The sequence below is a fragment of the Puma concolor genome, chromosome E1 (genome assembly GCF_028749965.1).
Source record: "Puma concolor isolate L17-30 chromosome E1, mPumCon1.1.hap2, whole genome shotgun sequence".
Lineage (NCBI taxonomy): Eukaryota > Metazoa > Chordata > Mammalia > Carnivora > Felidae > Puma > Puma concolor.
This window is the reverse complement of record NC_141680.1, coordinates 32,689,362-32,704,129: the sequence shown is the minus strand read 5'-3', so window position 1 is coordinate 32,704,129 and position 14,768 is coordinate 32,689,362. Positions and strand designations below refer to the sequence as shown.

Below are 14,768 nucleotides of genomic sequence, written 5' to 3'. Positions count from 1 at the left end.
CATATCTTTCTCCATGCCATTCTCTTCTGGAGTTCCTTTTTTCCTATTCCCATCCCTGATTTCTGAATGTACAAATACTGTGCATCATCCACATCCTGGTCTAAGGGGCTGGTCCTCAATGTGGGCCATGTTCAGAGTTGATCAGAGGAACTGAATTATAAGAACCAACTTGCCAATGGGGCATCTGGCTGGCTCAGCTGGCTGAGCATCCGACTCTTGGTTTCGGCTCAGGTCATGATCTCACAGTTTCATGAGTTTGGGCCTTGTGTTAGGATCTATGCTGGCAGCACCGGGCCTGCTTGGGATTCTCTCTCTCCCTCTCTCTCTGCCCCTCCCCCACTTGCTCTCTCTCTCTCTCTCTCTCTCTCTCTCTCAAAATAAATAAACAAAAAAAATAATAAAATTAAAAAATTAAAAGAACCAAATTCCCAAAAGACTGGTTGATTAACCAGGATGCCAGTATATCCATTTGCAATTAGAAGTGTAATTTTCAAGCCACAATATTAGACTCTCTCCAATGGTAAGGAAAAGATCACTCTGGGAAACCAGATTACTTGAGTGGATAGGGGTTTCATGGGAAAGTGAGGAAGTACAGGGAACCATGAGCAAGTAGAGCATCCTGGACGTGCTGAGGACTGCTAGTGGACTGTTATCCTTTTGTGCACCTGCAGTCTATAATCTGTTTCTAACCAGTCTAAGAGGATGTTCTCGGCTATCCTAGTTAATGAATGGGTTTACAGGTAGGTAGGGGAATGAAGGCAGGGAAATAGCCTCTTCCTCTCTGAAGGATAGTGGAAGAGTCCTTTCGTGAAACCCTGTATAATGGAGTTGAGGGATTTGGGAAGTTCGGGAAAGACCTTTAGCTCCATTCTCAGTTCAGATACCTTCTCCAGAATCCCTCTCCTAATATAAGTGCCCATGCCACCCTCATCTATCCTTTTTTGCTCTTTTAAGACTATATTATAATGTTTGCATATGTCCATAACCTGTTACATTAGAATTATGTCTTACACATCTTTTTCTCCCCAATCCTGGCACAGTTCTGGCACACAGTTGGTATTCAATAAATGTATGTGGTATTAGCTAAAAATCTGTTGTTTTTGGAATTTGGCTAAAATTTGAAACATCACCATGCTTTCTCAGAATGTTACCTCTTCATTATAATCTTATTTTCTAAAGTTTGTTCATTTATTTTGAGAGAGAGAGGGAGAGCGAGCATGAGTTGGGGAGGGGCAGAGAGAGATAATCCCAAGCAGGCTCTTTACTGTCAGCGCAGAGCCCCCCATCTGGGGGTCAATCTCATGAACTGTGAGATCATGACCTAAGCTGAAATCAAGAGTCGGACGCTTGCTTCACTGAGCCACCCAGACGCCCCTCATTATAATTTTAGTGTGAAGAGAACTGTAGAGGTCACTAGATCACAGCCCAACTCAGAGGGGAAGGTATTTGACTTCTGGCATCCTGTGCCCATTTATGGCCCTCCTGATCTCCTGGTTTCCGGTACCTTTTCTCTTGCACTTCCCTCCTGGGGGCCTCAGGGAAGTAGAACCCCCAAGACTCTGCCATATCTCAACCCAAAGACAGCCTTTACGAAAGAAAGCCTTTGTGTCTCATTGAAAGAATTTAAAAAAAATTTTTTAATGTTTTTTAGTTTTGAGAGAGAGGGAGAGAGAAAGAATGAGCAGGGGAGGGTTGGGGGGGGGGGGTGTGGGGAGAGACACAGAATCCCAAGCAGGCTCCAGGCTCTGAGCTGTTAGCACCAAGCCGGATGGGGCGGGGGTCCTCTAACCCACCAAAGTGAGATCACGACCTGAGCGGAAGTTGAATGCTTAACTGAGCCACCCAGGCGCTCCAAAAGAAAATTTTCTTTACTTTGTGCCTATTCCTTCCTGCAGACCCTTCCCCAGATGATGGTATCTTGATTTTAGTGAGGAGTTATAGGAAGGGAGGGGAGGACCCTGCCTACGTGCCTGGAGCTCTCCAAGCCGGACGCCAACTTCCACGCCTTGCAGAAAGAAGGCTCCAGGCTCTACACAAGCACAGCGCTCCAGCACCACGAGTTTTGCAGGCCCCAACCCACAGAGCCAGTTGCTGAAGCCGCTGCTAGGGCAATGAAGACCGAGACCCTTCTTAAAAAAAACTTTACAAAATTATTTTAATTACTGTGCGGACCTTGTAACTCGATCAAGGCACAGTCATCTGTACTCTCCTGCAGCAAATATTCTTGAAATCCCACCAGTGTATGCGTGTCTCTCCTCTGCCCTTATTCAATCCCAAGCAAATGGGTATCCTTATGAATGTCCTCCTGAGAGCACGGGAAACCCTTGACATCGGTCCCTCTCCTTTTCACTACTTTTTGTATCTCATTAGAACTTCTAGCACGTAATTATTTTTCAGTAGTTTTGGCAACAGGGCAAGAAAGAGGGTGCTAAGCTTGGCTGTGGCCAGGAGAAATATTTAAAAGAGTATTTACCTTCCATTTGGTCTAAACCAGTCATTCCCAAACCTGCTGCTCATTGGAACCACCCTGGGGAACTTTAAAAACTAATGATGCCTGGATGTCAGCCCAGAGGTCTGATTTAATTGATCTGGGATGCAGCCTGGACATCTGGCTCTGTGTGTGTGTGTGTGTGTGTGTGTGTGTGTGTGTGTGTGTGTGTGTGTCTGTTTAACTTTCCACGTTGTTCTCAGGTTGAAAACTACTGAAAGAAATTCCTCATTTCTCTTCCTAACCTGAAAAAGTTGGGTTCTTAGCCCAGGTGGGTGATCCAGGGATCTGGCACCAGTCTCTTTACTGCAGCTCAGCGCTGCATGGCCTTGGAAAATCCGCGCGCGCGACGACGCTAAACACGTGGCGCCGGGGCGGGCGGGGCGGGCGGGGCAGGCGGGCGGGGCCGCGCGTGGCCCCGCCCCTGCACGCCTATCGGCGCGCGGTGCGGACCCTGACGTCACTCTTGTCAGGGCCGCGGCACATGGGCCGCCGGATGCGCTGAGCCCGGCTCTGCGGGGCCGCGGAGCGCGGGGGAGCAGCGGCCGCCGGCGCGGGGTGGGGGGTGGGGTGGGACGGCGCCCAGCCTCGGGTGCTGGCGCGTGGGGGCCGGGCCGGCGCGGTGCCTTCCGCCCTTCTGCAGCTATCTGCATATTTTTTCTTTCTTTTTCGCAATTTTGAATATTTTGCAGGACGAGGGGTTCAAGGCAGGTGAGAGCATCCTGCACGTCGCCCAGGAGCCTGCGGGCACTTGGCGCGCTCTCCGGGGACCGTCTGCACTGGGAACCCGAAAGTTTTTTGTTTTTATTTTCTTACGCAGATGTATTTATAAAGATATAAGTAATTTTTTTCTTGTCTCCACCGCCTTGAAAGCGAGTACTTTTGGCAAAGGACGGAGGAAAAAGCTCAGCAACATTTTGGGGGGCGGTTGGGTTTTTTTCTTTTTAAAGAAAAACATTTGAGTGCATCGCGATGGAGAAAATGTCCCGACCGCTCCCCCTGAATCCCACCTTTATTCCGCCTCCCTACGGCGTGCTCAGGTCCTTGTTGGAGAACCCGCTGAAGCTCCCCCTTCATCACGAAGACGGTGAGCGCTGCCTTCCTGGCTGCCCCGCTCTGGGAAGAAACGACGCTCCCTGGGGTCCCCTTCCTTGGCTGGGCAACCCTGCTGGAGCATCCATACCCTCCCTCCCTGTCCCCTGGCACCCTATCCCTGCTTTGATGAAATTTGAGGAGCCCACCCACCACCCTCCCTCTTCCCCCAAAAGGGGGATCCCCTCACTGAGGAACGTTTAATATAGCGCTGGGACCGACCCAGGCTCGCCGGGTCCCGGTCCCGCGGCGCAGGTGGGAGTCATAACTTGACAGGTCAGTGTTCCCTAGATTGAGGGTCACCCGCACGCAGAGTGAAACCGCCCGCGTAAGGGCAGAGCTGCCCAGTCTGGGGAGGAGAAAACAGGGGGCCTCGTTTTATTTTGGGGGGGGGAGGTAGGTGGTCTCGCAGCGTACCTCGGTTATTGGGATCTTGCTACTGTTAGTTAGCATCAGGAACTTGCGAGGCGTGAGCCGAGACGCGTGTTTTCCTAGCGAAGGGTAATTCAAAAAGGGGGGTGGGGGCTGGGGCTGGCGGGGGAGGGGGAGTGGTCTCCGGGCGGGAAGCTGTGCACGCCTCCAGCTCTGACACTTTCCCCGTGCACTTTTCCTGGTGGGAGGGGAGAGCGGAGCAGGCTCACGTGTAATCGCGCAGGAGCCTCCTCTGGCTTGAGCCCTTTCTTGGTAAGTCCCAAACCTCCCCAGGCAACCTTGGCTGGAGCGGGAGAGGAGGGGTCGGGCGAGGAGGCGCGGAACTGAGCTGGTGCCGCCAAGGGATTTGTCAGTTGGGCTGATGCGGTTTCATGCCTTAGATATCACAGTTGCAAATGCAAATGGTGCGGCTTCTAGTGTAAAAAAAGTCTTGAAAGATCATTTGGTTACAAAGAGCTTGGGAGTACTCGCATCTTCTCTCCTAGCAGGGGGCAACCTGTTGCATTGCAAGAGTTGAGGGGTTTGGTTCGCCGTCTGCAAAGCAGCTTCCCTCTTAACTCTCCTTTAAGGAGTAGCACTTGGGAGGAAGGTGCTGCCTGCAGTCTTTTGCATCTGTGGGTGTTTTAAGTCAGATTCTCAGGAGATGAGACTAGAGGATTAGAATGGATGGCAGCGGAGGCTGTGTTTCTCTGAGGAAGAAACTCAGAAGCCAGATTCCCTGATCCCAGATTCCACCCGCGCCTGAGTACTAGAATGGGCAAAATCGAGAGCACTGTTTAAAGACGTCCTGGGGTGAGCGGTACTTACAGGTAGGACATAGCTGCATACCTCCCTTATAGGTATGTAACGAGCTTTCCAATAGCTGTTCTTTTGACAGATTGCATACATGTATAATTTTTGTGAATTGAATCGTATTTAAGCCTTTGGGGAAGAGGAGGAAGAAAACACTTAAAAAACAAAAACAAAAACCTCCTTTTGTAAAATGCAAGGTGCCCCAGCAGCTTTAAAAGCAAACATATGTGGGTTCGGGAAGTTCTGTTTTCTCCTCTGCCAATGTGAGGCATTGGTCAAGTTCCTTCAAGTCTCAGAGCCTCTATTTCTTCATTATAAATGGGGACAATAGCGATTTGCAGATTTATTGTGAGATTTTTGGACATAATTTATGGAAGGAAGCAGGTATATAGTATGTGCTCAATGCATGGTTTCAGAGGAGGGTGGAGAGTCCCTGCTTTACCAAAATTAGAATCCCTAGCTCACTGGCTAAGTCTGAATGACCTCATATTGTTACTGTAATGAATTTCCTGGAAGAGAAACCATGCCTGGTTATTGGCTGTTTTGTTAAAAATCACAGCAATTGTATGTAACTGCAGGTGTTACTTTGCCACTGTAGATCTGAATTATTTGCCCCTCCAATAATGTACTGAAAACTGTGTTCCTTTGTTTATATTCTAGATCAGTCTGTAACCCTGTCCCAAGGACTAGTGCTTTCTTTCCAAAGTAAATAGGAAGATGTTGAAAAACAGGCAGAGATCCATGTCCTGTCTGAACTTTTAACTCTAGATCCACAAAAGCCAGCAGCCCGCGAAGATCCCCTGGGTTTGTGAGAACGGTTTGAAGGTGGTGTTTTATAGCAGAGGCCAGGAGGAGTGATTAAAAAAAAAAAAAGCCACGTTTTTTTTTTTTTTTCCCTTTGTTAAGTCCAACTTTCCCTCATTTCTGCAGCATTTAGTAAAGATAAAGACAAGGAAAAGAAGCTGGATGATGAGAGTAATAGCCCGACGGTCCCCCAGTCGGCGTTCTTGGGACCCACCTTATGGGACAAAACCCTTCCCTATGACGGAGATACTTTCCAGTTGGAATACATGGACCTGGAGGAGTTTTTGTCAGAAAATGGCATTCCCCCCAGCCCGTCTCAGCATGACCACAGCCCTCACCCTCCTGGGCTGCAGCCGGCTTCCTCTGCCGCCCCCTCCGTCATGGACCTCAGCAGTCGGGCTTCTGCACCCCTTCACCCTGGCATCCCGTCCCCAAACTGTATGCAGAGCCCCATCAGACCAGGTAAATTCTAAAAAGATTCTCCCTTCAGATGGGGAAGAGGGCGCAGGGGAGGGGCGGGATGGGGATGGCAGAAATATCTTCACGATCAGGGAGACTTTGGCTGGCTCTGCAAGAGGAATCTTGTATTTCACCCACAGCCATGATTGTCCCACATCAGTGAGCATCCGTATCTCCGGGAGAGTCGGCTAAATGCAGATTCTATGGGCCTCCCCCCCCCTGGAAATCCTGATTTTTCAGATCTGGGATGAGGGCGTAGGAATATGTGCTCTGAACCTGGGCAATTCTGTTGCAATTGATCCACGGGCTGCAGTTTAAGAAACACCAGCCTACAGCTAATGGTTTGGATATGTAGGCACCTCTCTATCTCCTCCTATCCTTCCCATTCCCCTCTTTCCCAATACATGATATAGGACCTTGATGAATGATGCGGGTAGGCTCTCTCTAAGGCTGTGGTTCACGTATGTTCATTTCTGTCTCGTCTGAAGGGAAAAAAAAATGTGAGTTAGGGGTGGGGGGCTGATCACTTTTTCATCCTTTTCCTCTTGTGTTCTCATTGAGAAATTGAGTCTACAAGCACCTCTCACTGTAAGTGTGGCTTAGCCTTTCTCAGGGCCAGAACTCTATTATTTCTGTAAACCAGATTGTTCTTACGGATTTTTTTTTTTTTTCATTTTCACCTGTTTGTCATACTGAATCCATGTCTATCAAAGCCCACAAGGTCAGCTGTAAATGGTGTTGAAATATTACACAGAAACATCACCCAAAATGTCCAGTGCTTCAAAACCCATGGCTCGGTGCTCAGACAGAGACACGGTTTGAGGTGGCTCAGCCCTGGCTCTATGCTGTTAGTACTCTGTAGTGCAAAATGAACAGGAAGAAAGACCGTTTCACGTGCACAGGTAACCAGGAACAAAGATTCAGCCAGATAAATTGTCAGGAAGGTCACTGAGCTGAAGGCCTTTGCTGCAGGGGAAGACAGAAAGCAGGACAATGGGGGATTTGTGCTTGAGATCATTCCTGAACTCTGTGTCTTCACCTCGCATAGAATTTCTGTGACATGCAGAGCAAGATTAAAATGGAAGGAAATGATGCAAAGGAGGAAGAAAACACCCCTGCCTTGAAATATTAATATTGGATTTAACATCTTTCTGTGCTGGCCCCCTGCTCTGAAACCTACTTTGAATGATAACTCAAAGCCACTGGCTAGAATGGAATTAAGTCTTAACTTCTGACCACTCCAGGAGCTTGCAGAAGCTTGGGAACACATTCCTTGATGTGACCCCAAGCCCTAGTTTCCTGGAATGGATAGTGCCATGGTTTTGTTTCTTTCCAGGAACAGATAGTGAGTGAAATAACGTTTAAACCAGGGAGAAGGGGCTGGAGCCCCAGTGAGAAGGCGCCCTGTATCTCAGTCACTCTACTCTATAGAATGAGATTTAACTACTTTGTAGCTTTAGAAAGTGATATTACCTCTCAGGGCTTCAGTTTCCCTTCCCTTTGAAGGATATAATTTTTATTTGATTGGGTTAGTGTGAAAATTATGTATAATATACATAAATAGTCAAATGATTACTAATAGTTGTCGCTGTTATTATCTGTATCAATTTTTATCATTGATTTCAACCCTGTGTTCTGAAATACTTTCTTAAGATACTTAGGAACAGTTGATAACCTTCCTCCCTTCTGGAGAGAAATAACAAGAGATTTTGGCCGATAGTTATTGGATTGGTGTGTTGCAGCCTTAACACTTATACTCAATTGACAAGTATTTCTCCATCCCCTGCCAAATACAAGATGTGTGCCATGTTAGAAATATTGTATTTTTTCCGAAAAGGCATGTGAACATTGGGTCCCCAAATCTTGTTTCCTACTGACAATCAAGAATTAAGGTTTGAAGTTTGGAGGCTTTCTTAGAAGTCATTTGTCAGAGTTTGTTAGAATCGGTAATTAATCAGTGACTCAAAAACTTGGGATGCCCCAATCAGATTTGTAATCCACAACAAAGGGCTTCTGAGTTTCCACAGAAATCATTTTGTCAGGTGACAGGGGAAAGGTACCAGGATCCAAGGGGGAACTGGAATCTAGAAATAAGTTATTCATTTAAATGTGTTTTTGTTGTTGTTTTTGTTTTGTTTTGTTTTTTGTTTTTTGGGTTTTTTGGGTTTTTTTTTTTTGGTAACAGAAACATACTTCAAAATAATCTTCTTTTTTGAACTAGAAACTGAGTGATACTCCTAACAAGAAGGGAAAAAACCTAAAGGTCTTCTTCAAATACCAAGTATAGAGACAATGACACTCTGCTGTAACAACTTGTACAGGGTTGGTCATTATAAAGATTATGTGCAAAATAAAAATCTAAGGGATGTGGACTTGATGGATGGTATGTCACCAACAAAACTGAAAAGGAAGACAGTTCTTGGTTTTTCCATGTAATCACAGTAGTGACCAGAGTAGACATGCCAAGTGGATCTTGAGGAAAGGGAGTCCTCAGAAGGCAAGAGCACAGGTGTAGCCTTGAGCATTCTGGGAATTATATTATTTCAGTCTAGACCAAGATTTCCCAACCTTGGCACTGGTGAGGTTTCAGGTAAGTCTTTGCCATGGGCCAGTGTCCTGTGCGTTGTTGCATGTTCCGCAGCATCCTTGGCTCCCGTCCCTTAGATGCCAGTCACACGCCACCCCCCACCCCCAGTCACTGCTACATGTCCCCTGGGACACCCCTGTTGAGAACTTTCAGTTGGGGCAGCAAATTGGTGTAGTTATCCTGGGCACAACTCAACATCCTGTCACATACACCCGGATGCTTTTTGCCTCCTATAACACTTACTGGCAAAACTTTTGAGAAGGTCAGGAGGCATTAGGTTGCCAAGAAGAAATATCATGTTAATAAAGCATAGTTCTACGCTGTTAGTTGATAAAGCTATGACGTCCAGCGAATCAGGAGGTAATTACAAAACAATTTTATTGAACATTTGCTTTCTGTATTTGCTCAGCATGCATCTTTGAGTTATGCTCAGTAGCTTTGTGTCATTAGGGCCACCTGTCTGGTTGAAAGGAAATTAAGCCATGAGCTGACAACTACTGCATTTCTAGGTCTACCCCAAGTGTCTTGGAACGGCAAGGTGAGCGTTCTTATGAATTCTCTTACTGTTCACCATGACTGCCCCCCGACCCCCTTTCCTGCTTTGTGCACTCGTCCTTGTTCCTCTGTCTGATCAAAGAATAAATCAAATATCCAAAGAAATACAGTTTCCCTGAAATAACTCAGGAATCTGTCAGAGCCTCCTGTGGCTATGGGGTGATGGCTAAGCCTTCTGGTTGACATCTTGATGAAGGCAGAGTGCTGGTTGCTGGATGCTGTAGCCACCTGCACGGGCTCCTTTGTCATCTGAAGGGCAGCATCCCAGATGGTCTGGTCCCAGGTCAGCCGAGATGGCAGGAGTCATCCTGACCGCTTTGCTGTTTGCCTTTCAGATGCTATCAGAGATGGTACCCAGGAGTGTTCTCCTGGAGGTATGTCCTGGGTACTGGAAAAATAAGAATCTGTTTGCCCCGAGAATTGAGCGATTGCTTTAAGGACAGCAGTCCCTTTAGGGAAAGTCATCTGTAGCAGACAAAGGCAGAGTTATTTTTAAATCACATGCTTGTAAAGCCAGATTTGAAATCGTTTCCTCTGGTGGTTTTTCTTTGAATAGCTTGGGGGTGTCCTACCACTGTTAGACCCATATTCGGCTGAGAATTAAGAAGGCTGTCTTTCTAGTTCTGAGCACAGAGACCGGGTCATGATGAAGGCTGACAGAGTGAAGTGAAAATCTTTCTATGTGGTGGTGTGTAGGAAGAGGAAGGCGTAAGCGGGTGGTATAAGCCGAGTGGGGAGATGGGAGAGAACCCATCATACCTTTGCAAGATGGAATTTGTGTTCTGTTTCTGCTGACCTTCCTTTGTGCTAAGGATTTGGCACAGAAGGAACCTGCTGGCCCTGGGATCTGGGTAATGACAGAGGGGAGTTCTGTGCTGGTGGTTCTGGGATTATGGGAGGTCCTGCCCAGGCAACAGGATTCTCTTGCTTTTCTCAGCATCATGAGAAGAAGCTTCAGTTTCTCCCTCCCCGTGAGGGCATGTGGTTCTGTGTTTTCCCACCCAGCACATTGGTAGGTCTGTAGGTTGGGAGCATCGTGATTGATAGTTGCTGTGCACTGTGCCTCAAGTATCTTGGAAGTGTTTTACATTCATTGGGATCAAGGACATCATCAAGGGGAGAGAGTCCAGCTTTCTTTGGAGGCAGGCAGATTTTTTTTTTCTGTTTCTTGTTAGAGTTTATCTTCCCCCCCACACCCTATAGAGGACAGACTTGCCCTATTTTGCTGGGTTTGACCTGTTGTGACATTCCCAGGATAGTGTTCTAGTCTCCTGGCAAGAGGTATTTTCAGATAGGTATGGAAAGCTTGGGTGGTGGTTCAGAGCATAAGCCCTGGACCTCGGGGGGCTTGGGTTCACGTCCTGGACCCACACTGGCCTGCTATGCAACATAGTGTTAATTTCCCTACCTCTTTAAGCCTCAGTTTATGTGTCTTTGGAATGGAGATGATAGACCCCTCCCTTGGGGTTTTTGCGGTTAAATGAGGTAATGCCTGACAAAGTTTGACACCGTGTATGGCACATGAATACTCAGTGCCTGGAGCTGTTGTTCTGATGTCAGTGGCATGGGAGCGGGGAGAGAACTCAACTGGATTCCCAACCCCTGTTCTCCGTTTAGGGATTTGTTTCATCCAGTCCCCTTCTCTCTGCAAAAATAGGACATGCATTTTTTTTTTTTTTTTTTTTTCTCCAGCATGCCTAATCCTTATTCTGTGTAGCCTGCTTGACTTTTCTCCTTCATTCTGGGTTAGGACAAGTGACTTCCTGGTGTTAACCCAGCAGCATCGCTTCTGGGTTAGCAGCTCCTGGTCTGCCAGTATGGAAACAGCCACTCACTCCGTGCCCAAGGCCCCCCCCCCCCGCGCCCCCCACCCCAGCTCTCGTGTGAACCCTGACAACCCTGGCCACCTGCCTGCGTGACCGTGTGCTTCAGGCACGTGGCTGTGCCCCGTCGAGCTTGCCCAACCCTGGGTGGTGTGCTGGCTTGCTTCCATCCCCCACCCCAATCCTTGCTTCTCCTCCCAGGCAAACTATGGCAAGTGCCAGCAAGAAATTGTAATCCCAACCCTGGCAGGAGAAAGCTGAGCTCTGTAGGGCAGTTCATATGCAGGAAGCCAGCTCGGTCCAGCATTGTAGCCAGACCCCAGACTCGGCCCTCTCTCCTGCCTGCCTGCCCAGCAGCCCTGTCTTCTCTGCACCGCCCTGGCGGGCGGATTCCTGGAGGCCAGCTCCTGCCAAGGGTCTTGGCACAGTCTTCTGAGTTGAGCACTGTGCCTACCAGACTAGAAAAATAGCAATATGAAGACAGAACTAGGTAGGGGAGAAAGTGAGGGGTGGGGAAGGTGGGAAGAGAAAAGCATTGATAACATCCTGACGTAGAAAGCCAGAGGATGAAAAGACAGCGGTGATTTATTACGTTTCTCTGGAACCCTCTTCTGCAACCGGACTAATTTAATTACTCTTACCCAAGAGCCTTTTTTTTTTTTTTTTTTTTTTTTTTTAATGTCTCAGCAGTGAAAATGGAGGGAAGAGGGAAAGTAGCAGGGGAAGTAGTAAGATTAAAAAAAAAAAAAATTGGGAAAAAAACATGAGAGGGACAGGGAGATACATTGGATTCTGTCTACATTGGATTCTGTAATGGAAATGGTTGAGAATATTGTTCATGTATTATATTTGATATTATCCCAGCAAATGTCTTGACCTGAAGCCATGAAACCATTGTTTTGGAATAAACTTAATTTTCCTTAAGCCCTAGGTGCTCACCAGCTTACTGTTCACAGCATCCGTGAGAATGCCCAATGTTTGGGACCACTCTCTACCGGCAATATAGCAAAGTTTTAGAGCTTAAGATCCAATAAACAAACAAACCTGGGTGTAAATCCTGACTGCCCTGCTTGCTTGTGGTCTCAGGCAGATCACTGAAATGATTTCCCATCTGGAACTTTGAAATAATCTCTGGATTGGCCTCATGGGACCGTGGAAGGTCCTGTGAGCCGGTGCATATAGAGTACTCGGCACAGTGCTTTGCACACAGTAAGTGCTCAATAACAGCTGCTGTGTGTGGCATTCTCATTACCATCTGATCTCCTTTCTCAGAGGAGGACCTAGCGTTTGTCTCCAAGCAGGTCTGTATACGCTTCCTTTCCTAGCCCATTAAGGCCTCTGGTCAAGGCATTTGAATCTCTCCTCTGCTTTTCTGCCTAGTCTTGCTTTACCCCACTTAGCCTCTGAGTTTTAGGTAACCGGGGGTAGCTAAACTGTAACCTGTATGCATTCCTTCTTGCTCATGAGGTGAAAACTGAAACAAACAAAAGGCAGTTCAAATAAGTTCCTGATTAGAAGGTTTCTCAGTGACATATTTGCAAGTAAAATCCATCAGTTGATGTTACTATTGAATTTTTAATAACAGGCATTAAGTAATTATACTTGAAGACAATATAATGACCTCAGGGGTAAAGAAGCTGTAAGGCACGTTATGTTGCGGGAGGAGGAGAGAGGTCTAGTTCATCCCCTTGCTCACAGGCAATACTTTGCATAAGCATTCCAGAGTAATATTTCCTCTTTCCCCCAAATGGTCCCATACTGGATAAATCCTTACTCTTTCTGTGCCTTCATTTTCTCATCTGTAGGGTAGCATCTTTCTTGGGCTTATGTGAGCTTTCTAAAGCTAATGTGCACGAAGGGTCCACTGTGGCACCATAGGTCAGCTCTGTTACTTTCCCCTTTTCTCTGATTTGAAGGTTAGGGAGCAACAGAGGAATTTTTAGGAGCAGTGCGGATGGTTCCCAGAAATAGCATCACAGCTTTCAGTCTGTGGTGTGCCCTGGGGAAGACAGACAAGGGTACCACTTGGCTTCTGGCCTCAAAGAGATGGCAATTTAGTAGGGAAGATAGAGGTTTTAGGTAAAAGGGTGAGTGACAGAACAGCGTAGCATGTCCTTGGTGCCAAATGATGGGGACCGAGAGGCCCCCAATATCTGCTGAAAAGAGGAGATGGAAGAGTAATCAGGAAAATGAGTAAAGTGTTTAAAAATGAATAAGAGAGCAGGGCAGACACTGTGAAGGGCCAGACCTCACAGGAAGCAGTCAGCGCCCGGGGCAGGAGCGTCTGAGGTACCTCTTCTTGGAAGACGTGGAGCCTGTGTTGGGCCTGGGAATGAGAGGTGTGGAGAGCCGGAGTGGTGAGTGGGCAGCCGGTGCGCGGAGTTGTAGAGGCAGGAACGTCTGCGGGGTGTTTAGGGAACAAGGTGTAGATCCAGTTTGGCTGGTACGGGAAATTCATATGAAGGAGTCGGGGAGAAGAGTCTGGAGGGGCAGGTGCCAGGCAGGCTGGCAGCTTCAGGAGTGCTGGGCTGCGGAGCTTGAACTTTATCCAGGAGGCAGTGGGGAGCCATTGAAGGTTTGCGAGGAGGGAAGTGGCATGTGGACATTTCCAGTTGGGTTCAAGGTTGGATTTGAAACATTTTTAGATACTTCACATTAGTTTCCTCTGGCAAACCGGGACTTCCTTATTATTATTATTTTGAAAATAAATACTCTCCCTTGAACATCAAACAGCTTTTCTAAACACAATGTTCTAATGATCTAGGGAAAGTAATTCAAAAACAAAGGGTTTAGGTTTCACTTATAAAGCCCATCATTTTGGGCTTTATGGTTTTAGTGACTGGGGGAAACACTCTTTGGCAAGGACATAGTTTGAGGGATTTGAATGGTTCAGAATTTAAAAGTCCAAAAGCAGGCCTGGTCTCACAGGAGTAGAAAAATAGATTTTAATAAACCCAACCCATTAACATTCATCACTTTTAAATGCCTCTGTTGTAAGCTTACTAGGTTTGCAAACAAGTGTATTGAACTGATTTCTGAGTGTGTTTTGTTTATTGTTGTTGCTGTTATGTGTGTATATATGTATGTGAGAAAAAGAAAGAAAACATTGATGCCTCAGTGATACAAATAGTACTTGATTATAAGTTTACCTGCAGCAGTAATATCAAGCTAAAAATACTTAGCTAAGTTTCTGGCCAACTTATTAATTTTACTCCTGAGAGACAAAGGAATCATTATTACAGTTTTGCATTCTTGAGTCCTGACCTTGTATTTGTGGCTTCCTTCTTTCCTGAAACCGGAATTAATTGCACATCATGCTTAGGTACGGTGGATATGAGGTGTGCGTGTGTGTGTGTGTGTTACTGAGAATGCTGCTAGAGTAAAGGGACTTTGTGTGTGTTATAGGAACAGGGTTTGGGGGATGGGATGTGGACACCAAATGGCACATGTGTGAAGTGACTCGCCCAAATACCCCCGAAGGGTACTCTGGTATCAGGCCAAGATTGCAGAAAACTGGAGGAGTTGCCCTAACCCAAACCAGTTCACTTGAAAAAAAAAAAAAAGAAGAAGAAGAAGAGTCAATGTGTGCAATTCCACCTCCAGCTATGTACAGTAGACAATTACAGGACTGTTGGCAGAATTGAGTGTCTGTTGGGGGAAAACCATACAGTACTTGTTTCTGTTAAATTGGCTTCTGGTGGATACATACTCTGTGACTGAAGGTGGAAATTCCTAA

General features: G+C 46.8%; 1 protein-coding gene across 2 annotated transcripts in view; it reads left to right on the top strand.

The window, feature by feature from the left end:
* The first annotated feature begins 3,062 nt into the window (after positions 1–3,062).
* The window catches only part of HLF (HLF transcription factor, PAR bZIP family member), a 53,028-nt gene continuing 41,322 nt past the window's right edge, over positions 3,063–14,768 (top strand). Inside the window, exons 1-2 of one of the 2 annotated variants that reach the window (XM_086686919.1) lie at positions 3,063–3,575; positions 5,735–6,070. In XM_086686919.1, the coding sequence (XP_086543045.1) occupies positions 3,461–3,575; positions 5,735–6,070 (451 nt within the window). In that variant the 5' untranslated portion in view covers positions 3,063–3,460. The remainder of the gene's footprint in view (positions 3,576–5,734; positions 6,071–14,768) is intronic. The other variant, XM_086686921.1, reaches the window with a different exon arrangement.